The sequence below is a fragment of the Condylura cristata genome, unplaced genomic scaffold, assembly GCF_000260355.1.
Source record: "Condylura cristata isolate star-nosed mole 26May11 unplaced genomic scaffold, ConCri1.0 scaffold00025, whole genome shotgun sequence".
Lineage (NCBI taxonomy): Eukaryota > Metazoa > Chordata > Mammalia > Eulipotyphla > Talpidae > Condylura > Condylura cristata.
The window spans coordinates 25,524,437-25,547,356 of NW_004567126.1; the positions used below are offsets into that span (position 1 = coordinate 25,524,437).

The 22,920-nt window shown below is 52.1% G+C and overlaps 1 protein-coding gene across 1 annotated transcript in view; it reads left to right on the forward strand.

The window, feature by feature from the left end:
• The window catches only part of ARHGAP20 (Rho GTPase activating protein 20), a 62,267-nt gene extending 40,483 nt beyond the window's left edge, over nucleotides 1-21,784 (forward strand). The window contains exons 6-14 of the mRNA XM_012729952.1: nucleotides 219-296; nucleotides 2,781-2,847; nucleotides 3,843-4,028; nucleotides 9,404-9,582; nucleotides 10,647-10,808; nucleotides 13,970-14,079; nucleotides 15,612-15,801; nucleotides 16,697-16,811; nucleotides 17,745-21,784. Coding sequence (XP_012585406.1) covers nucleotides 219-296; nucleotides 2,781-2,847; nucleotides 3,843-4,028; nucleotides 9,404-9,582; nucleotides 10,647-10,808; nucleotides 13,970-14,079; nucleotides 15,612-15,801; nucleotides 16,697-16,811; nucleotides 17,745-19,576 — 2,919 coding nt within the window. The 3' untranslated portion in view covers nucleotides 19,577-21,784. The remainder of the gene's footprint in view (nucleotides 1-218; nucleotides 297-2,780; nucleotides 2,848-3,842; nucleotides 4,029-9,403; nucleotides 9,583-10,646; nucleotides 10,809-13,969; nucleotides 14,080-15,611; nucleotides 15,802-16,696; nucleotides 16,812-17,744) is intronic.
• Nucleotides 21,785-22,920: the final 1,136 nt, after the last annotated feature.

Here is a 22,920-nt window from a genome sequence, read left to right on the forward strand (position 1 = left end):
GTGAGCACATATTCTTTAAGGGAAAATAGATGTTTTACTAAAGGGTATAATCTGTAACAGGAAGAAAGTAGTTGACAGTTGGGTTTGTGTTCTAAGATCATGTGCTTTGCTCTACCAAACACTTGAAGATTTGCCTTTGGAGAATCATTTGACTGCGATTATGTGTTCACCTATTTTAAAGTCCTTACTTATAGCTGTTTCTTTTTCTCCCCCGACAGTCTAAAACTATAACAGTAACAAATTCAGATACCGTGAATGAAGTTATCAACATGTCACTACCCATGCTCGGGATAACGGTAAGTTGCTGTGCTTGATACTCTATTAAAAAACAGCCTTTGAGACAGTAGATTAGAGATACCAAAGTCATAGTTTATCTCCCAAAATTAGGACAGTACAACCTTAAGTTAATACTAGGTGCCATCTTTCTACTCCCACTTTAAAACCAGTGTGGACTAAAGGTTAGACTGTAATTGACAGTGATAAGCCGTATAGGTGGACAGTTTGGAGGTAGGTTTTGACATAGGCTATTTTGTCAGGAAGAAAAACCCCTTTCTATGTATGTAAGTGTTGTTGGTGAATTAGAGTTAATTATGGGGAATAATGAACATAATATAAAGTTAGGGGAGATGACTTAATGTGAAAACACAGCACCACTTTTTTAAAGAATTGTACTATCTTTTATTGAGCTGACCTCCCCGTGCGATGCTGCCCTGTGTGGTTAGGCCCGCACTCCACCAAGGTCCATCGGGCCCCCTCCATCCACCCTCCGGTAGCCTCAGTTCTACAGTGAGATTTCTAGGGGTTTTTTTCTAGATCCTTTGTTTTGCTTTTGTGTTACACACCTGACTTAAGCCCTCCCCCCTTGTCTTCTCCTTCTGGCTTGTTCTACCTGGCATAGTCCCCACCCATGTTGTCAGAAGGTCCAAGAGTTCATCTTTGCTTCCATAGCTGAGCAGTCGCCCAGTAGAGGGCTCCGAACAAGAATGCCGCAGCCCTGTCCTGTAGCCCCTTCTCACTCCGTGACGGCTCCTTCCTATGTCCTCTCCCCGCTCCTGAGTCCGCGTGTTGCTCCGAGACCCATCTTAGTACCACAAGCACTGGAAGGTGTGCGCTGTCGTACACTCGGGCCATAGAGGACACACAGCCAGGAGCCGCCGTCGCTGGCAGCAGGTGCAGGATGAGGCGTGGCTCATCCTGGTACCTAGGTACCACTAGTGACAGGGAACATTACAAACCAGCCCGCAGTTAGGCGCTGGATTGAAGAGCCTGGTGCACCCTGCAGCTCTGCCTAGTGCTTTTTAGCTTCTGCTTCCTTCTGGGTTTATGGGGCAAGGTGAGTTTTTGAGATTTTACTGATGGAAAACATGGGGTTGCTTTAAGGATGAGATAGGGAAAAGAACTGAGCGTCCTCCACCTCTCTTCCCTGGGAGGTAGGATCACCCCACAGTGGACAGTTGTACTCACCAGAGGGTCATGTTCAGAAAGACGGGCACCGGAGGGTCACCCACGCACCGTTCTGGAGGGAGGGTCTTAAAGGTGACACTGTGGTCCTGGGGTGTGACTGCGCCTGCGTGAAGCTGTAGCCTTCGCTTACTAGCTGGACTGAGATCCACTCACATGTAGTTCCATAAGCCAAGAACCCAGGGCCACTAATTAGACTAAGAAAACTGGTTTATAAAATATAACAAATTTTTATACATGGGGTACAGCAGGCCCTTCGGTGGATTTCTAAGCTTATGTGGGTATAGCTTGGGAAAACGTTGTTCAACGTGAAGGAAGGGAAATTAATTAATGAACATGACTCATTTTCTTATACTTTTCCTTTGCATAAAGTGATGGATCGCCTCAGATGTTATATTTCTATTAATTCAAAGTATTTGGAACATTTCTATTCGAGGTAATTAGAAAAAGAGACTGGCGATTAGTGTTCTAAGGGAACAGATTTTTATTTATTACATTGTTTTCAGATATGACAAAAAAGAATTTATTAAATTGTTCTTCCCAATTGCACTGAAAGTTTTCAGGGAAAGGATCCTGAAGGGAGGGGGTGGAATTCTCCATAGCCAGTACCCTCCAATAGAAGGTTGGTGCCATGATTTTTAATGAAAAATGCAGAGGTAGAAGCATGAAGTATTACCAGTCTCTTCTAGCTTTATTTACAGTACTTTTTTGCTCTATCCTACAAGATACAGCACTCTGGGCTTAACTGTAGGTTCTCTAAAATAGTTTTTAGTGTTATGGGTTATAATCCTGCTCGTGAACCACCCCATTGATTTGCATGAAGGGCCTGTTCTCTAGACACAGCTGGACTTGCCCCAAGTAAACAGAATGCCGACAGTGCCAGTGGCCTAGGTCCTCAAAGGCACTTGCTTGTCCTTTGTCCATCAAGAAGGAGCTGAGCCTCGTGGTCAGCCCCTGCAACTTCACTTTCTAGTGGCTAACAGACTGCGCGGGACTTTGGGTTACGAGGCTAGGAGATTCAGTCCCATATTCTGAGAATTCTAGAGATGTAGTGGAGCAAAAGTTGGGACTCTAATGAAGAGACGTCTGTTTTTCCTTTGCAAAAAATAGCGGGGTACTGGAGCCCTGGTCTCCAGTAGGATAAACGGCCAGGGCCCCTCAGTTCTTTCAGAGAGTGGGGAAGTGGGTTAGAGGGATTAGGGTACCACCTTTAAACCTAAACCACCCCCAAACCTAAATCACATTGATATTATCCCCCTTTTTCCTTTTTTTTTTTTTCAAAACTACCAAACATGAAAGTTGGTTCTTTTATCTCCAAGGGCTCTGAGAGAGATTACCAATTATGGGTCAATTCTGGCAAAGAGGAGGCGCCATACCCACTTATTGGTAAGTGTCTGCAAAACATCATGTAGAATTCTCAGTGTCCCTAAGCACCGGTCATACGCTCCTAAGCTCAAATATTAAATGAGTATTACGAGCACCAGGCATTTCCTGTGTGCTAATCAATAGTGTCATCTCTCAGTGGTATAGCAGGGAGGAGAATAGTAACTTTTCCTTCTTTTTTGAGTTTGCAAACAGAACTATCTTGTCCAACCGTTAAACGGTTCCTGTAAGAAAGCAGCGTGTATTGGTGTCCTGTCCCCTTGCCTACTGGCTGTGCTGCCTTTATGGGCGGCATCGGGATCCCCACGCTGACCCTCGGCCTCCCAGTGAGCGTCCCGCCCAGGCCCAGCACCTCTTCAGCATTACGCAAGGTGAAAGGAGCCCACTCACAGTCCTCCAGCGCTTGCTATCTCTCTAGCATTTCTTTTCGAGGAACGACTGGTGGACATTACCTTATTTAACAGAGAGCAGAGATCAAACCGGCCGGCTGCTCCTGGCTCTTCTGAAAAGCCGTGAACTGTCTTTCAGACAGATGCCCGTATTCAGTAACAGTGATACTTGAAGGGCAGCTTGGTGCCCTTTTAATTTAAATAACGTTAACCACAAAGGTCTACTCACAGGGTCCTTATGAGACAGTGTGACACATACGGCAAATAGTGGAAGCTGAGAGGTCAAGGATTTGCTGAGCTTTACAGGTACAGTTTGTTCCATAAGAGACACTGGAGTATCTTTAAATATCCTCAGATGCAGGGAGAAGTAGTCAGCACTGTTCACCTCCATCTCATTTCTGTGTCCCACGCAAGATATTCGTTGGACGTTTCCTCTCTGCGTTTCTCCTCCCTTACTGTGGGTGAGGCACCTGCCGTCAAAGTGGTCTGTGGCTGCCATGGAGGCATCCATAGGGTTCTTGGTCCGGAAGCGGCAGGTGCACACGCAGGGCCCACGTGCGCCCCAGCGCCTGGTGGCCTGAGGTCAGCCTGGGCGCTCTGTCCTCGCAGGGCACGAGTATCCCTATGGAATCAAGATGAGCCATCTCCGCGACACGGCACTCCTGGCCCCGGGGCCCAGGGACTCGACCTCGCCGTCCAGCCCCCAGGAGCCCTTCTTCATGGAACAGCCCCGCGAGGTGCAGTGCCAGTTCATCCTGAAGCCCAGCCGCCTGGCCGCGGCCCGGCCCCTGAGCGGTGAGTGGCTCCCTCCTCGGAGGCGTCTCTGTTCTCTAGCTAGAGTAGTGTCCATTCCTGCAGACAAAGTAGAGCGGCCAAGCGAGGGCTGTGCTCTTGAATTTGTCTCATGTTTGAAAGGGAGCTGGGGGCCACTGAGGTGGTTTTCTGAAGCAGCAGCTGGGAGCAGTGCGTCTGTTCCCCTCCTTCCCCTTTCACTCGGGCCCGGTGGAAGGGCCCCCAGCCAGTGCGCAGGTGGCAGGACCCCCGAGCGTCCCCTACCTGTCTCACCTTCAAGGGAAGCTCTCAGGGCCACGCAGCAGGAGGCCGGCTGGCCTGCCGAGCTCTGGGGCTGCGGGAGCCTCTCCTCATGCAGCTGGTCCCTGCAAACGAACCAGCCCTCTTCTCCCCCACCCGTTGAAAAACACTCAGTGATGCTCAGGGCAGGAGGGACCTTCCTTTACCTCACCCAAGTTTGTGCCCTGTGCCCTTGGCCTGAAAGGCAGCTGGGTCCGAAGTAGAAGAAAACAGACACCAAGTGGGAGGAGGGAGCAGGAAGTCGACGCTGCACCTGCATAGCTTCTTGGTAGAAACGGTGGCAGCCGCTTTACGAGCATCCCCCCTCCACCCGGCCAACCAAGACTTAGCGTCCCCCAGCACGCCTGGCCTCAGACTTTGTTTACTGAAGGTGGCCAGGAGCTCCCACACCTCGGGTCCACCAGCTGGGGCAACTTAGCTCCTGTAGCTGTCAGCTGAGTTTGGGGACACCCAGGCTGTTCATTCACGCCTTGGCGCCGTTTGGGAAGGGTGTCTCAGAGCTGCCTGTCCGCTACTTCGTGAGCGCCCTGAAGGCAGAGACTGGTCTGTTTTGCTCGCTGCTGTGTTCCCAGTGCCCAGTACTGGCTGAATGAATGCACCAGTGCGTCTCCTGGGACACAAGGGCACTCGGCCTTTGTAGCTCAGCTGAGAGCCTCACTCTATGCTTCTCTTGGGCTCCTAGACCTTTTCGTCCGTTGGAGCGGTAATGGGGGCAAAATGCCAAGGGTCTCAGCCAGTGCTGCCAGTGAGGTGGAGGCGTCCTGGGTGTTCCGGGCCGTCTCTTCCTGAGGGCTGTCGTGCTGCGGGTCGGGGAGGGGTGAGACTAGCCCTGGTGGCGGCGCTGGGCTGTGGTCAACTGTGCAACTAAAACGTCACAGGGAGCCCGTTTCTGGGTGTTTGTAGACGCGGGAGGTTTTGATGAGCAGCTGCTTTGGAAACCCCTGATGCAGCTCAGGGACAGCAAACTTTTCAGAGGACCACATGGTAAAATCATAAAAAATGTCCCCAGTTTTTCGTTGTACCATTTTATCTAAGATTGGTCTAAGGAGAAGAGGTTATGCTTTGGGTATTTCCAACCTGTGGAAATCATGAAAACCTTTCTGAGCTCACCAGCTTTAGGTGGCCGTCAGGGCCAGGCCCGGGGATGTGGCTTGCCGGCCTCTGCTTGAGAGGATCCGAGGGCACCTTCAAGCCCCACAGCCCTGCTGACGTCTCAGACTTACCCAGAAGCCGCACCCCCTTCTTTCCTGTTCAGCGTGGGGCTTTCCATTCCCGGTGGGGAAGCCAGCAGGTCCTGAGAGAGCCTGAAGCTGGAGTCCTGCTGGCTCTCTCCATGGCAGGTGACCTCTGTGCAGAATTTGGCTCTGTAAAACCTTAAAACTTCATTGTAAGCCTAGAGCAGGCCCAGGAAGGGGCCCTGTTACACCCTTTCACAGGCGAGCAGGCTCGGGGCGCATTTAGCAGGAAAGCCGGGACCTGAAGCACGGCCCCCACTGCTGCCCACACGTCCAGAGCAGCACAGACTCGGACATGGGCGCTGAGTGTCTTGGCACCGCCATCCCCGCTGCTCCTGTAGCCTCGTCGTGAACTCCTGAGCCCTGAACGTGAGCCAGGATCCCTCTTTGGAGGACATGAGTTGAGCAAGACGCTGCTCCTCCCCGCCCCTGTTCTCATACCTGTCGCTGCGCCGCCTGACGCCTGATAGGCAGAAACAAGCCAGTTCCTTCTCGGCAGGGACACATGGAGCATGTGGCATCTGTGTTTAATCTGCAGAGCTCACACCTTCTGCAACAGCGCGTGGCAGAGGTTTTGCATGGTCCTTTGTGTGGCAACTCCTGCTTTTGAGATTAACAAGTGGGTGAGAGAAGATCATTTCGGTTAGCGTTTTTGGCTGAGGACAATTAACACCACATTTTTAGGCCATCTGAAAAAAAAAACAAAACTGGAATAGAGACTCTACCTCCACTTCTGAGGGAGGCTCCTCGAGTCAGCGCAGGAAGAGGCTGTCACCAAAATGACCCCAGGTGAGCGCAGTCGCCCGGCCTGTCCGGAAGGTCTGCGCCGGCGTGGGGACGAGGTGCTGAACAGCGAGACCGCGACACCCCCACAGTGGCAGCGTCTCTGAGAGGGCCGCCCCTGGACTCGGGCACCGGCCTCGGCGCGTGGCTGCCCATGAGTCGGCCCTGGTGCTGGCCGGACAGTGACGTCTCACCTCGAGACCCACCCCCAATGCTGCTTCCCGACACCCCCGCTCCTTGGGTGGGGGGCTGCCCCTTCCTCGTGTCCCTGACAGGTCATCGCTGGCCAGGGGCATCACCTCAGCCCAGCATAGGTAAGCGCAAGAGCAAAGTGTTGGGCTTACTGCCCACCCCCTGGCAGCCCTGTGGCCCCTGGGTGTTTCCTGCTCTGGGGGGGGGGGGGGGGATGCAAGGGCTTCTTAATGGGAGGTTGGGACGAGTGCTACGGCCAGAATAGAATTTCCAATTTTTTTTTCCACTGTCCTGTAAGCGTAAACTATTGTCATTTTCAATATTCAGTTCCCTGAACCCAGTGAGGAAACACAAACTTGTGTCTTGCCAGAGTTGCTGAGGAAACGAGACTGCGCACATGCGGTCTGCTCGCCCTATACATCGCCCTTGTGTTTTGTAACAATAGCCCTTTTTTTTTTTTTTACCCCATCACCAGCCCATGAAATTTAAGAGGTATGTGTTAAAAGCTCTGCAAGAAAGTGGACTTTAATGAAAATTTTTTGTCTCAGTCCCAGGGGGAATGTGAACTCTAAAAGCCAAGTGGTGTGTGCAAAGGCAAAGCTGGGCGGCAGCTGAAAATACTCACGGTACAGCGCAGCGCTGGGTTTCGCCCTGGGCCTCAGGGGCGTCGGGGGCTTGCTGGCTTCGACTTGCCGCAGGACAGTGCATGTTTCCCGGGATGCGGGGGGCAGCTGGAAAAGCAGCCCAACGGCTTTGGAAGTAGCAGAACTAGGTTAAAAGGGAGGAAGCCAGAGTGACCAGTACCCCGAGTGCCGCTCCTGGAGCTGGGGGTGCCCTGCCAGGTGGCCTCCTGGGCAGCGTGCATACGCGGACTTTGCCAGGTGTCCAGGGACCCCTCCTGGGTGCAAGGAGGGGCGTCGTTCCGTCGTTTCATGCTCCGTATTTTTAAGTGGCGGCAGCTGGGAAGGTCAGGGCCGCGGAAGCATGAACTGGCCAGGCGCTTTCTTAGGCAGAGCCTGTGTCTGCACTGTGTGCCTACCTCCCCGAGGCCGGTACCCTTGCAGGTGGCTGTGGGGAAGAACGCTGGTGTCTCGGTGGCTCCGATTGAGATTGCAGGGTCGTACTGTCCAGTGTCACGCTCCTCCTCTGCCACAGCGAGCCCCGGCGGGCTCAGGGGTCCGGTTCTCACTGTAAAGCTGACGATCGAAGTCACTCAAGCCAGGAGTCTTGCCATGCCCCGACTCCAGGGAGGGCTGGAGGCCTCAACCCTGAGCACCCGCTTCACGCTGCACCCACCGCTGCCTCGGGAGCCCAGGGTGAGTGACAGGGCCACCTCTGTGCTGGTCAGGATTGGAGTGTCCTCCGGAGGGCGCACGCTCAGCCGGTCCTGTGCTGTTTCAAAGGAAAGTCTGATCGTGTTTGGCCCTCGTGCACTTGTGTTGCTTTCTTTAAAACAACCAGCTCAAATCCTGACCAAACGCCTGGCAGCCAAGCATGTGTGTGGCCATGCCCGAGTCTGATGGTTAACTCCCCGGCTCCCTCGGGAAATGGCACTCACCTGTGTGGGAGGTGGAGCCGCACCCCGCCCCGACTCTGCACCCCGCCTCCGCCCCCCACCCCAGCTCCAGCAGCTACAACTGCAGCCCCCTGGGCTCTGGGCTCAGGTGCCAGCAAAGGTCTGGGCAGGAGCTGCTGTGATGACCTGCATCTCCATTCTCTGGTCCTTCAAAGCAGTGAAGGTCCAGTATCTCTCCACGTTTTAGTCACTACCCCACACCCAGGGGGGGTTTGCCTCGGGCCATTCCCTTCTCACAAGTATCAAACTGTCACCTGCATCATCTACCTTCTTTCTGTCGCTCTTTAGTACCTTCATAGTGTTGTTCGGTTGCTTGTAAGTTTACTCGGTTTACAGCTGCCCGTTTGTTTTGGGGAGCCTTGGGGTGAAGGCGGCTTGGTGGGATGGTAGAGACAGACGCAGAGGGAACCTCAAATTGCTGTCCTGTACGTCCATCACCTTTCACATTACACAGGTGACGTCAACCGCGTGCTGTCCAGAAGCCATGACCCGCCGTTGCCCTCACGCCACCCCAACTTCTCAGCTCCGTCGCTGCTCTAGAATAACTTGTCAGTTCACTTTACTACCACACTGGTTGCTCCATCTGTTAGGTTTTGCTCATTCGAACTCCAGATCGAATAGCGACACTCCAGGATCCCACCCCCCCCCCCCCCGCTGGGTAGAGATACTTCCCGTTCTCCTGTGCCGCTGGCCTTCTCTCCTGGTGACACTTTATTTAGTGTCCCCACCACCAGCAGCCTTGTGCCCCAGTAGTTTGTAAACCTAGCCAGGGTAAGTGTAAGCCTCATTCACGCTCCCGTCTTTAAAGCTGGGCCTGAAAGGGTAGAGTGGGACGGAGAGGGGCACAGGCGGCCGCGTCGGCCCAGAAAGCGTTCCTTGTCACTGGGGAACAGCTGGAGAGTAAGCGCTCCGCTCTCCCTCTCCTGCTCCGTTCGCCCAGCTTTCTCTCTGTGGTCTAATTTAATCTTCAACCATTTAGCCTGTCTAGGCCTCGCTTTAAAACGGAATGAGAGGGTGACTGTAGACGTCATTACAGTTCAGTGAGGCAGCCTCTCCTCTGCCCTTGAGAATCCAGGGCCAAACCTCGGCTAAGCCAACCGTGACATCCCCAAATCGGGTGGGATGGTGACCCCCACGTCCGATTCCCCTCACTGACGACGGCCCGCCTGTCCTAACAGCACAGCTGCGCGCACCTTCTCTGAGCCTCGGAGGCGGTCAGGCCGTGGAACCGAAACAACAGCATGCTGAAGGGGATTAAACTAGTTTTCCTGACCGTCTCCCTTCTTCCTTAGATTCAGGCCAGAAGACGTTTAAGAGGAGAAGATCCATCATAAACTGGGCCTTCTGGCGGGGCTCCAGCACGCACCTGGACAACCTGCCCCTGTCCCCGACGTCGCCTGTGGCCGGGCAGCTCTTCGGTGTGTCTCTGCCCAGCATTTGTGAGAACGACAACCTGCCCAAACCCGTGCTGGTGAGTCCGCGTCAGCCGTCACACTGGCTGGAAAGACGAGGGGGGAGGAGAGCCTGGCCGGCATCACCAGCCCCAGACAGAGAAGCCGTAGACACACCTGACTTGGGGATTATGGTCACTTCAGCGAGTAAAAGCCCGACCTGGGGGTTGCCATCCCCCAAACAGCAGGACACTTACCTAGACACAGGTGGGAGTGACATACAGCTGCTTGGTCAGTCAGAGTTTGTGTGATGGACAGGGAAGCCTCCTCGTCCCTCATGTTTCTCTCACCTCCTTTCTTGGACTCTGAGTGTCCTCAGTCATCACTGTAGTGACAGTCTTTTATTTCAAGCCTGTGGCTGAGAGAAACAAACAGTCTCTGCTTTCCTCTTGTAACAGCATGGCTAAAAGCTACCACCTCCTGTCCATGCACTAATGACCCCCGTCCAGCACGCACGGAGCAGCCATCCCCCCCAACCCTCTGGCACCTGATCAGTGCTGAGGTTGAAGGGGGAGACTGCCACCCCACTTTGGTTTGCAAATTAAAGAATAAAGCCTCAGGGTTGCCGAAGGTCACACGGCAGTCCCTACGTGGCCCAACACGGCCTCAGCTCCCACGGCTCGCCAGTGTCTGGCGCCCATGTCCTGGCCCCTGCAGGGTGAGCCCATCCAGCTAGGAAGACGGAGCAAACTGCAAGGCAGCTGAGCGTGCAGTGCCCTGGAGGATGCTCCCCGGGGAAGGAGCTGGGGGGCCTCATTGTCAGAGAAGGGCATAAAGATAGCAGGCAGAGCAAAGTTTGAAGACACACCAGTAGATACTGTGCAGCACGGGTATTTCCACAGTGCGAGAAACAGTGAGAATAATGGACGCAAACAGTGAGGCAGGAGAGAGACGTGTTTGGTAAAGCTGGATCATGCAGTGGCTGTTGGCCCACTGAGCAAAGCAGTGCTGGGGCAGCAGATGTGTAAAGTGAAGCCTTTTAGCCAGACGAGCTCGAGGACACGCGCTCGGCCATCTGCGCCGGGCCCACCGGCTCGCACGAGCGAGGCGCCATCGTGGCTTTCTCTCTTTTGCTCCCCCCCAGGACATGCTTTTCTTTCTTAATCAAAAAGGACCCCTCACCAAAGGCATCTTCAGACAGTCCGCCAATGTGAAATCCTGCCGCGAGCTGAAAGAGCGGCTGAATGCCGGAGCGGAGGTGCACCTGGACGGTGAATCCATCTTCGTGATCGCCTCCGTCTTAAAGGTAGATGCAGGCCTCTCACCCGCCATGCACGTGCCTCTGGAGCCAGGTGGGGGGTTTCTTTTATTATCACCCGATGGCCGTCTGCAAAGACCCATCGTGCGCGTTCAATCTGGGGGAAAAAAAAAAGTCGACATGGCACTTCAGAGCTGTGGCCAGTGATACACTTGTTTTCCACTTGCTTTCACTTCCAACCGTGGAAAAAACACCGTAACTCTGAGGACTTCCTCTCAGTCTCACGCCCTTCAATAAAGACAAAATTCTCAGTTTCGTGAAACTTGGGAACTGCAGCTTACCTGAATAAACATACGCCTAACAGCTGAAACAAAAAATTGCATGCTGAGACCACTGAAAATTCCATTCATGTGCACAGTCCCCATGCCTCCCTGCTCCCTTCTGCCCACTCAAAGTGGAGCAGGGAATGATTCCAGCATCTGGGCTCTTTTATAGAACCCTCAGCACATTTGGTTTCCTTCACGGCTCTCACCCTTCACCCCTTGGTTACTTAAGTCATATCCATAGTGAGTTAGAGCACTTTCTAAAATGCCTTCTCCCACATACTTGAACATGCCTCACATTTTTGGACAACCTAGAGTCAAAACCAGCTGTTAGTAGAGCTTGTGACCCAGCAATAGCTTCTGCAGCCCTGCCTCAGGCTCCCAGCAGGGGTGCACTGCACCGAAGCAGGGTGCACCAGCCCCCAGCCTGGGTCCCGGTCCTGGGCATAAACAGGGCTTAATGGAATGATGATGAAGCAGCAGCTCTCGGGGCATGCCCCGCTGAGTACTCAGCTGCCTGCAGACTCGAACTCCAGGAGTTTACGAACAGTCAGATGTTTTATTGGCAAATGGGCCATGTCTGCTCTTAAACAGCCCCTGCTGGAGGCTTTCGCAGTAAGGTCTCACTCAGAGAACTGGCGAGCTGGAGCAAAAAGGTCATCGAATCTATTCTGCACTGAGTCCGTGATTCCTTTGCAGCCCTAGAACACAATAAGGATACACAGGGGGTGTAAACTAATGTCAGGAATGTATATGAAACTTTCATATACATATACGACTTTATCCCATCGCTTCATGGAGGTTAAAGCCTATGTTTTAGAAAATCATTCTTCCTTTGCTATTCTTCACAGCAGCCTACGTCAATAGGCGTAGCTACATCACTAGGGGTGGCTATTCCAAAGTAGCATGGTTCTGAGAGAGTTCGGACATTTCAAGTTTCAGAAGTACTGCTGGTCCAAATGATTGAAAAGCCTGGGTGAAATGGACTCCAATTAATTGAAAGTTAATAATCGAATGACTGATTTCCACCCAAGTGGTTGCAGGAAGGAGATGAGTTTTGCCAAAAGTCTTTTGAGCTATTGTCTGTTTGTCATACCAGTTGGAAATTGTACCAGAGAGTTAAGGAAAATCAGCATTAAGTAACATGAACGTTTAACTCTTAGCTTACCTGCTGTGGGGGGACCAGACCTGGTTGAGGCGCCCTCCCTATAATCCAGCAGACCTACAGGCAAAATTTGTTTTTAATCCAGCTGGAATCTCCATCTCCAAGTAATTAGGTTTCTGCTGAGAGTCTGGACTGTGAGTCAGGAGGGGAGGAACCTTCAGTCAAAGCAGCTTCACACAGCATTTCCTAGCGGAGATGATGGTTGTCTTTCATAACTTGTTATTCCAGCTGTGGGGAGTTCATTGAGATGTTACAAGTTATTCTCTCTCATGTGTAGGTTTAAGGTGTAGTGATGTTTTCTTGTCAGTCAGATCATAAGTATGTTTTCCACCAAAATTAAAAAGAGAGCTATTGTCACTGCCGCCACTTTGAAATAAAAATTTCACCTCTTCTAAATCTGACTTTTAAAATAGGTACAGCAACTAAAATTAGTTTGGAAAATTCAATAGCTTTACCCAAATGCAGGAAACTTATGATAACACATTTGAATCCCAAGTATCCAGGTACATTCTGGAAATAATAGGAGAGAGACTTTGGTTACTAAGTAGAAAGATGACTGATTTCATCTTTAAAAAATTGTAACAGATAAAACAACTACAAGGTTCTTGGGCTCTGTGACACTCAGCAGTAACGTCTTCTATGTGTGGGCCTACTACACGTGGGGTGTCCAGAGCACAGAGGCCTCGCCCCCAGTAGCTGTAGACGAGGCGTGCGTGACATCACGGCACAGCTCTCCTCTCGATGGAGACCTAGCATAGGGGTGAAGCTTGATTTTTTGTTTTTCCAATTGGAGTCAAGATTGCTCAACAATAGACCTCCACCTGTCTCCTTGTGAATAGGAACTTGCAAGGAGATTGCCCCTCCCTGCTACAGATCTTAGACAAGAAATTGAGTTTCTCAGCTCAATAGACTAGTGGAGCTCAGACTTTGCAGGCCTGGCCTCGCTAACAACATGTCTAAAGCAACACAAGAGCTGGCCTAGAACTGAAAGGAATATAGGACTCGGATGAAGATTTTTTTTTTTTTTTAAAGCTGAAAAATAAACTAATCACTCTTGGCCATGCACGCCTGCTACTTCATAGTCTGATCTGGCCACACCCAATCCAGCTGATGGGCCCAGAACAGAATCTCAGTGCTAGAAAGGATGCTGGGGGCGTGGTGTTTGGTGTCCACCAGGTATGAGGGTGCTACTAGAGGCTTACCAGAGCTGGGCATCTTGCTCCCCTTTTGTGGGGGATGTAGGGAGAAACTAAGTGTGTGCAGTGGATCAGCACCACTAGAATCAAAGGCTCTGAAATAGCAGGCCTGTGCTTTGTTCACCTCTCTGTCCCCAGCACCATCCAGGCCTTGGCATGGCGGTGCTAATCTGTGTGGATGGTGGCGTGACTGATACAGGTATCTGCAAGGTAACGCATGAACTAGAGATTTGGGAGGGGAAAAGTATTTTGGATGGTTCAGTACCAGACCCTGTCTTAGTTGGCTAAGATGTGTGCAAATAGGAGGTTCCAGCCCAAGCAGGACTATATCGCAGACTCCAATTATTACTGTTTTTTTGTTGTTGTTGTTGTTCAAAAAGTGGTCAAAGCATGTGTTTCTGCCTGTGCAGATTCCAAAGAAGGGAGGACTTAACTGAACTTTCACCATGATGGCTTCTGGTTTCTCCAGTACATAATCAGCATGAGAATAATGATTCATATTATTTGTTTTTCCCTCTATGGAAGGATTTTCTGCGCAACATTCCAGGAAGCATTTTTTCATCAGATCTCTATGATCACTGGGTCTCTGTCATGGATCAAGGAAATGATGAAGAGAAAGTAAATACAATTCAAAGGTAATTATTCTAATTGTGTTAAGCCTCGGCAGCACTTTTTTTATAACTTGTAAGGCTGATGTACTACTTTCATAGACAAAGCCGTACCCCACGGGCACATTCAAAGACTTAAACCCTCACCTTGCACCCTGGAAGGCTGTGTGCCCGTGATCTAGGGCCGTCCATCTACCGTTTGCATTTTGATACTGCCCAGGTCACCTAATCAGTAGCTTCTCATTTATCATGCACAGTGGTTTCCCCATTCCTATTTCCTGCATTATAAGGAATTAGGAAAGATACATCCATTATCAGAAAACTATTTCCAGGAAACCCAAGAATCCCACTATCATTCATTTGCATATGGTTGTTTAGTAACTTGCCAGTAACTGTAGAAGAACCTAGTGCAGCTGTCAAAGACACCAGACATCAAAACCATGGAACAAAATACCAACTCCCATTATGACCTGGTAAAAAACAGATTGTAGGACAAAGTATAGACTCAATGTTCATTCAAACTATTGATTTAAAAAAAAAAAGCTAAAATTATGGAACCCAGTGTATGTGGAGGATTTTATTTAGGTCACTAATTAGAGGGCTAGTAACCATTTCAAAAGAGATTTCACAGTACAGTGTAAGCAACTGAATCCAAACTGCCAACCGAATTCATAAATACAGGCCCACGGAAGAGAGGACAGAAATAACATCTCTGGCAGTCTTCTAGTCTGTCGACAATTGTTGTGCAGCCAGTCACACTTGGAGTTACTGCATTGACCGAGTGTCCTCAGACAGCACCTGCCTCCCCACTGAATTCACTCAGGGAGCCTTGCCCCATTCTGTCTTCAGTAATTCAACCCGCCACACTATGCCCATCAGCCTACTATACTGAAGAAACGCCTCCCTGAGCCACCGTGAATGTAACTATGTGCCGCTATTCTAGCTCACAGTAAAAATCGCCTTCCACAAGGTCTGACTTTTAAGTTCCTTACCAATTACAGCACAGGAACAGCAGGACATACATTATAATTGACTTTATAGCTGAGAGAAAGAGAGATTTGGAACACATTGCCCTCAGAAGCTGGCAGGGCAGAGCAGAAGTCCTCAGGCTGGACCCAGAGGTCACGGCGGCACAGGGCTGGGCTCGCACTGGCGGGCAGCTTTCCCAGGGTCCAGTGGGAAACATGGGCTCACCTGCGTTTTAATTGTTTCATTTCATCAGACAGCTTTAGGGGGCTTGGGAGCTTGGGGTTGAGCACATTCTGAAATGTTACTAGATTGCTTCAATTAAAACACACTAGGAATTTCAGAAACATTTTAGGCAGCATGTTTTTAAGAGCCATTTTTCTAATTATTCAACCTTAACATTGGATTGGGAAGACATAGTGCAAAAGCAGTCAACCGCCAGGGCCCACGTGCCATCTCTGCACTGGCAGCCCCCACCTGCCGCACGCGGAATGTCGCTGGCCTCTGTGGCTTTGCAGGCCCTGGGGCTGTGAGGCCCTCTCTGGATAAGATGTTTACAAAACGTTTCGCTTAAGCGCCCTTTCTGTCTTTAGGCTGATAGACCAGCTTCCGAGAGCCAATGTTGTCCTCCTGCGGTATCTCTTTGGGGTTTTGCACAACATCGAGCAGCATTCCTCGGCCAATCAGATGACGGCATTTAACTTAGCCGTGTGTATCGCTCCCAGCATCCTGTGGCCGCCTACATCCTCCAGCCCAGAACTAGAAAACGAGTTTACAAAAAAGGTAAGGGGAGGTTTTTTGACTTTCTGCCCTAAATGGGGTACTGAGCCCACATTTTGAACCTGAAGTTGGAGATGTTCTAGGAGACAACGTCTTAAATCACTTACGTGTACCTCCTTGTACACTGGAGTGTCTTATCTGCTCCTGATAAACCACCTTTCTGTGATCTAACAGTGGGTTGGTTACTCGTCTTTTCCCTTTAAAGAGGCAAAGAGACTCTGACTGCCACTGGAGTGCAAGCAGCTGATTGGGTTCTAGAAAGCTACGTGCTGTTGGCTGTTGGCATGAGCCCTGGCCTCACCACGAGATGGTAACTTACATCGATCCATAGTTTCTGCAACTGTTGCTTATTCTCACAGTCCCATCCCTCAGTGCTGATGCAGGGTTCAGGGGCCTTCATCTCCCTCTTGGGTCAGGGAAACTCTGCCAAGACTGCAGAACATCTCAGTGGAGGCAGAAAGCGCTCTGGTCAGATCCTGCCTCTCTGCTAAGCGCGTCCAGTCAGAGGCCGGAGGGCAGAGGCAGAGGCCAGCCGGGCCCAGGTTCTCTCTCCTGCTGTCTCCACCCTCACAACCAGCCCTGGAACAGCCCTCTTCCTGCCTTTCAACAGCTGCTTTCCCACAGCAGGGGTACATTTCACCCCAAACACCCATTGAGCATGCTTGAAATTGCCCTAAGTTTACAGACAGTCGTTGGCATAAAGATGTTAGCACTAAGGCAAACTCCTAAGGAACGTCGGTCCACTGGTTAATATCTATCTATGCTGCTCTAAAAAGTGTTTACTTTTAAGTTGGAGCAGACATGAATTTTTCCCAGAACGCTCACTTTTTTTAAATAGGGATTTTTGCAATATGAAAGGCATTCACATTGCACTTTACTTTTATCTTTTTCTGACCAGGTTTCTCTACTCATACAATTTCTGATTGAAAATTGCTGTAGGATATTTGGAGAAGAGATCGCTTCCCTCTTGGGAGAGGTTTCAGTGAGATGTGATACTAGAGAGAACGCCTCAGGTATTGGCAATAACTGGATTGGCTGTTTTGAGAAAGACACGTCTGTGCTGGAACAGGAGTTGTCTGAGAACCCAGAGCAGCTCAGGGGAGGCAGCCTCTCCCCGGGGCCAGTGGTCCCAGGGCCTGCCCTCTTTGGGGTCCTGCCAATGTCAACACTAGGGCAGAGCTAGAGAAAAGAAGAAAAGGATGTTAAGATAAGTCCCTACTTATCATGTATCGTGGCAGCATGATACACTAGGGTGATTTGACCCATCTTAAAAATAAAACTTTTCAAAGAACCCTACTGCCTGTAACAATGTTGGGAGAGAAGGCCAGACTACAGAGCTGCTCTGTTTCTTCCTCCTCATTCTGGCGTCCGAGTCACCTTAGTGTTCTAGTGAACAGCCACAGCTGAAACCCAGCCGGCGTGTGGGGCCAGGGGAGGAGGGACGTGCAGATGGTCAAGTCATGATACCAAGAAATGTCTAGCCAGGGTGGTGGTGAAGATTAAGTAGAAGTAATGGTCATCAAAGACCTTTCTCAAGGAAAAGTTCGCAGGGTTTAGTGAATGGTTTCCGGAGACCGGCCTGAAGTGCGTGTGGCCCTGGCGGGAGGAGGCAGAGGCCTCTGCCGGCCGGGCTTGGGCCTTCCTGGAGTTGGCCCTCCTTCTTACCATTTCGTGATACTATGGCTTGCTCTCATTGCTTGAGGGTATTTGTAGAAAGCCCATTTCTTCAGCAACCGGGGTAAATCTAATATACCCCAGCAGGTGTTTCTGTGCTCTGCACGACACTACAGTTGGGAAGACTGAAAGTCTTCGTTGAGAGAGGCAATTTGAGCATCTGCTAGACAGGCGCTTAAACCTAAGCTGTGTACTTAGTGGAAGGCAGCGCGGGGCGCCGACTCTTTCTAACAAGTGAAAACGGTAACGCCGCGGTTTGATTTTTCTGCTAGATCTCTCTTGCTTCCAACTGAACGACTCCTCCTACGACAGCTTGGAAAATGAGCTCAATGAGGATGTCGACGCCCCGTGCAGCGACTTGGTGAAGAAGCTGGGTCAGGGCAGCAGGAGCATGGACTCTGTGCTGACCCTCAGCGACTATGACCTCGACCAGCCCGAGGTGGAGGGCCTCTTAACCCTGAGTGACTTCGACCTAGACCGTTCCAAAGACGAAGACGTGCCCCTGGCCGGGCCCCTGGAGGCCCAGCCAGGCAGGGTTGTGGTGTACGCGAAGGCCCCCCTGCGGGATCCGGCCCGCGCCCCCTGCAGCCTGAGCACGCCCGGCTACCTGCCGGCCGCGGAGGCCCCCAAGAGCCTGCGGCGGCACCGCCGCTGCTCGGAGCCCAGCATCGACTATTTCGACTCCAAGCTTTCCTACCTCAGGGAGTTCTACCAGAAGAAGCTCCGCAAGTCCAGCTGTGACGCCATCCTCTCGCAGAAGGACGCGGAGGACCCGAAGCAGAACCCGCCCCCGCGGGAGGAGGGCAGGGCGGGCCACCGAGCCGGAGGGGCCCCGGGCGGGGACGCGGGCAGGAAGGACAGCGCCGGCCAAACCCCGAGGAAGAAAAGCTCGTCGGCCGGTGAAGGCGGTCACGGCAGACTCTTCCCGAAGTCCAGGCCCGTGGCCATTTCTGTGGCCCCCTGCAGCCACACGCCCTCGCCGGACCGGGCAGGGACCCAGCCCTGCGCGGCCGACGCCCCCGGGTACTCCCCGCCGCACACCGCCGACGCCCTCAAGGGCCCGCGGCGGCACCGGCGCTGCTCGGAGCCCAGCATGGACGACCAGCGGTGCAAATTCACCTACCTCAGGGCCGTACACTCCAAGCAGCAGCAGAAGACGGGCTGCGGCCCCGGCCTTCTGCACGGGGAGGAGGATTATCTCAAGCGGCACAAGTCTTTGCAGATGGAAGGGCAAAAACTCATCAACCAGAGCCTGGTCATGGGCATCGAGGTGCGCAAGGGCAGTGCCGCGGCGCCGCACAGCGACAGGGCGCTGCCCCCGCGCCTGAGCCTCTGCCCAAGGACTAGCTACTCCAGCTTGTCCTCCCCGGGCTCCTCCCCGTCGGGCTCCTCGGTGAGCTCCCAGGACAGCGCCTTCTCCCAGATCTCCGAACACTCGGTGTTCACGCCCACGGAAACGTCCTCTCCCGTAGACTGCACTTTCCAGGCGCAGAGAAAGGCCGAGGAGCCCTCCGCCGACCCCAGCGCCGCCAGCCACCTCTCCGGAATGCCCGGGCCCTCCGCGGGGCCGCCGGGCAGGCGTCTGGGCTCTGCCAAAAAGGACCCCCTGGACTGGCCTTCGCATATGCACCCCGTGACGCTCCACCCCAGCACGTGGTTGAGAAACGGGGTGGCCAGCTTGAAAAACTGGTCCCTCAAGAAGAAGGCCAGGGCGCTGCGACCAGAGGAACGGAAAACAGACGCGCTCCAAGGGCCCGCGGAGCCGCTGGCTCGCGCCGCCGCTGTTCTCGAAGCCGGCTCCCCGCCAGACCCGCGGAAAGACGCGGGGCTCGCAGAGCCCTGGCCCAGCGCGCCTCCCGGCCCCGACCCGCAGCCGCTGCAGGGCCGCGCCCAGTTCTGCGTGGTGGAAGACAGACTCCGGCTCCCCGCGGAGCCGCGCGAGGCCGGGCAGCAGGGCGGCCAGTGCACTCCCGGGGCTCTGCCCTGCGCGAGGGCCTCACCCGGCCCTCTGACGGGACTGGACGCGCCCAGCCCCGGCTCGGGCCTCACCGAGGTCTGCAATGTTGGAGACGGACAGCCAGCCACAGACAGTGAGCCGCAGTAAGCAGCTGCCGTCTGCAAGATCAGAAACGGAGCTAATAATGACCTAAAGACAGTAATTATGACCCCTTTGTATAAAATACCTGGGATGGGTGGTATAAGCATAATCATCGCTAATACTTAGGACAACAAAAAGAATTCTCTCTGAGACTATTTGGGGGGTGGGGGGGAGAAGCTTAGACTTCTTTAAAAAAAGTCCATCATCTAAGTGTTTGGAATCCTGGTCCTTCCTTGGGTGGGTCAAGGGCCTGGCCCTGCCGTGTTTCTAGAGACCCTAGCAGAGGGCCAGGGGACGCACCTCTGTCGGGCAGCATGCCTCCAGGACCAGTCTGTGAGCCGAGTGTCCTGAGAAGGCCCTGTTCTGGCAGTGAGGAGGGGTGAGGCAAGTGGCAGGAGGGAGCCCTGCCCCTCCCCATGGGGGGTTGGGGGGAGGTGAGGACCAAAGCGTCTCCCTCCCTCCAAGCCAGGGGCTGCTCAGCCATATCCGACAGACCTGTGCCCTCACAGGACCCCTCGGGGACCAGCCCTGGTGTCAGGAGCCCCAAGCACACACACTACCATGGCCGCCGTGCCTGTGTGTGAGTGGGTTTGTCTCCCCTTAGTGTGGCCTTGCTCCTCGAAGGAGAAAGAAGGGAACAGCAGCCCCAGGGTGACCCCAGGCGCCCAGCATGGGCACATTTTCCAGAGAGGCAGCGCTGCCGTTCTCGGGGTGACCATCTGGGCGTGGACCCAGGGGCCCCCACACCAGGCCTGTCCACTCTGCGGACGCTGCTGCCCCCCTGAGCAGAGCCTGGCTCCTCCTGGCGGAGACAGGGTGTGAGCCCCGCCTCCCCATAGCCAGAAGAGAAAGCCCCTGACAGGCACCCCCTTTCTGTTGTCACTCGGCAGTTAAAAGATCACCTTAGACAGTGGCAGTTTAGAAGTGTCAAAGGACACGACTATCCCCAGGGCAGCCAGCAGCCTTTCTCCTCTGACAGGCCTGGACTTTGGATTTTTCTTACAACCGAGGTTATTTTTGCCCCAAGCGAGGCACAGGTGATGTACACCCAGTGGGCTTATTCCACATCTGCCCCGTTCCTCTGTCGGGCTGCCCGAGCAGCTCCTGGGTGATCCCTGGGGGCTGTGGGGCCTCAGCAGCCAGTGTGAAGGGGAAGAATCAGGACGTATATCTGCATGGAAACTTCGTACAGCAAGCTTCCTGGGAGCCATTTGGTCTCCAGGATACCACCAGGTGGTCCTTTTGCACCACCACCTGCCTATTCTTTTTCTTAGCCACCAGAAAGCATTCAAATATTCTCTCCCTGTTGCCCTAAAGGCTGCATTTTGCAGTACTAGAAAGAAAATAATGTCTCTGTCAGATAGAAGTCCTCAACAGTGTTAGTTATAGGTGCTACCTACCTCCACGGGACACAGCCTGTTGGCGCTCAGTGACTGTCACCTTGAGAACTGCGTCCAACAAAGGCCGCGACGCACTGACCAGCTCAGTCACAGACTGAAGTAGATCTCGCCCTCCAACCCACCCTCCCAGACGACACTCCCCAGGGTCCCTGTGCACCTTCTGGGGGGGACCACAGACCGCCAGCAGGGACCCGGACCTGTAGGCTGACTACTGTCCAAAGCCAAGATGTGAATGAGACTCTTACTGCTTGGAGTGTCTTTCAAGAAGTTGCTTCTCCGCCTAACAAGATACCTTGCCTAGCCTTTTTACTTTCACGTGGCGGGTAGCAAGTCCCCCACCCAAATGGGAGCATAGCAGAAAATAGATGCCGAGGCTCTTCAATACCCCTTGCTACTCGGAGTCCCCTTAGATACTCCTGTCACACTTAATGTGAATAGTTTGTTAATATTGCTGTAAAGTATGATGTATGATTTGGAGACAGACTATGTGTCATTTTATTATACTCTGTCAATCTATAATATATTAGACTGATGCTTTATCTAAAATGCTTTGAGTTTGTATAATATATCTTGACAAAATTTACTACCATATGTTATGTAATAAATGTGTATTTTTGTACTTGCAGAAGCTGCTGCTACCTTTTAAAGTTGTTTGGTTTTCAAGGCACTGATAATGGATATGTATGAAGTCCATACTGTCTGTTAAATAAAATACCATTCTGCAGTTAACAGTCCCCACAGAGCGATACTGCCTTCAGAAAAGTGCTTCAGTCCGTGAGCTCCCATGGCTGCTTAACATTTGAAACTCATAAAATGTGGCCCCCAAGGAATTGGGATTTTGAGCTTTTAGCCAAGGCCACAGTCAGTCTTCCTAGCAAAAAAAAAAAAAAAAGTTTTTTTTTTCTTCTTTCACATCTTTCTAATCTATGATGTACCAAATGAGTCAGGCTTTATACATGTTCCACCATCACTGAGCTCCCAGAGTCAAATAGTAGACCAAAATCTCACATCACACTCAGTTCAATTAATTACTTGAGATTTCCTCATCTGAATCTCAACCATTCTGACCAGAAAACCCAGTTGTCCCCAGACAGACACCCAGACACGAGTATACCATAGGTCACATGAGTGATTGATGAGCGTGACTGGCCTCTCACCACTGCTGCTTCTCAAACCTCACTGATTTAAATTAAACAAACACTTCCTTAGTCCAGAACAGAAAATGGCTTGCATACTGAGCAGTGAAGAGAGCAACTCCATTGTCTGAAACATCACTGTTGAGATTTGGGCGATTTTTTTTCTCCTTCAACTTCACAGAAGCACAGATTTTGCTTTTCGAAAGGAGACAAGCTATCAAAAGCATTGAACTCAAGAAATACAAATTTTTCTGCTTTTCATGCAAGACACTGAACTGATAGGATCTAGCAGTCTAATGAAAGAGCAATGTATTCTTAAGGTCTGAAATAGAACAATGGCATATTCAAGGTTGAAAAGAAACTTCAAGAACATTATGTGTCTTAGTCCATATTATGGGAGCGTTGCCTGATGTTTTCCTACCTGGTCATGTTTTAATGGCTTGAGAGGAAGTCTTTACAAACTGCCTATTGCAGTGCACTGAAGATAACTGAATAAAAAGTTGGGTGAAATGCTAACTTTCTTTAAAATTCATTCTGGCTGTGAGGCTCTGAGCTGTGCTTTCAGCTGAAAGGATGGGAACGTGGCCAGTGCTGTCCACCCCAGCGAGCCCCTGCAAAGGAAAGGCAATCATTCTCTGTCCAGTACAGCAAGCTCCTTGAGCTTCTGTGCTGCACAAGGGCAGCTGTGTGGAAGAATTGGCAGTCCCTCCGGGGCGTAGTCTGGATGATTTTAGGTCCACTGAAGCGTCCTCGGAGGCTGGGGTCAGTGTGTTGCCCCTTCCCCTGTCCGTGAGGCCGCCCAGCGTGCAGCACC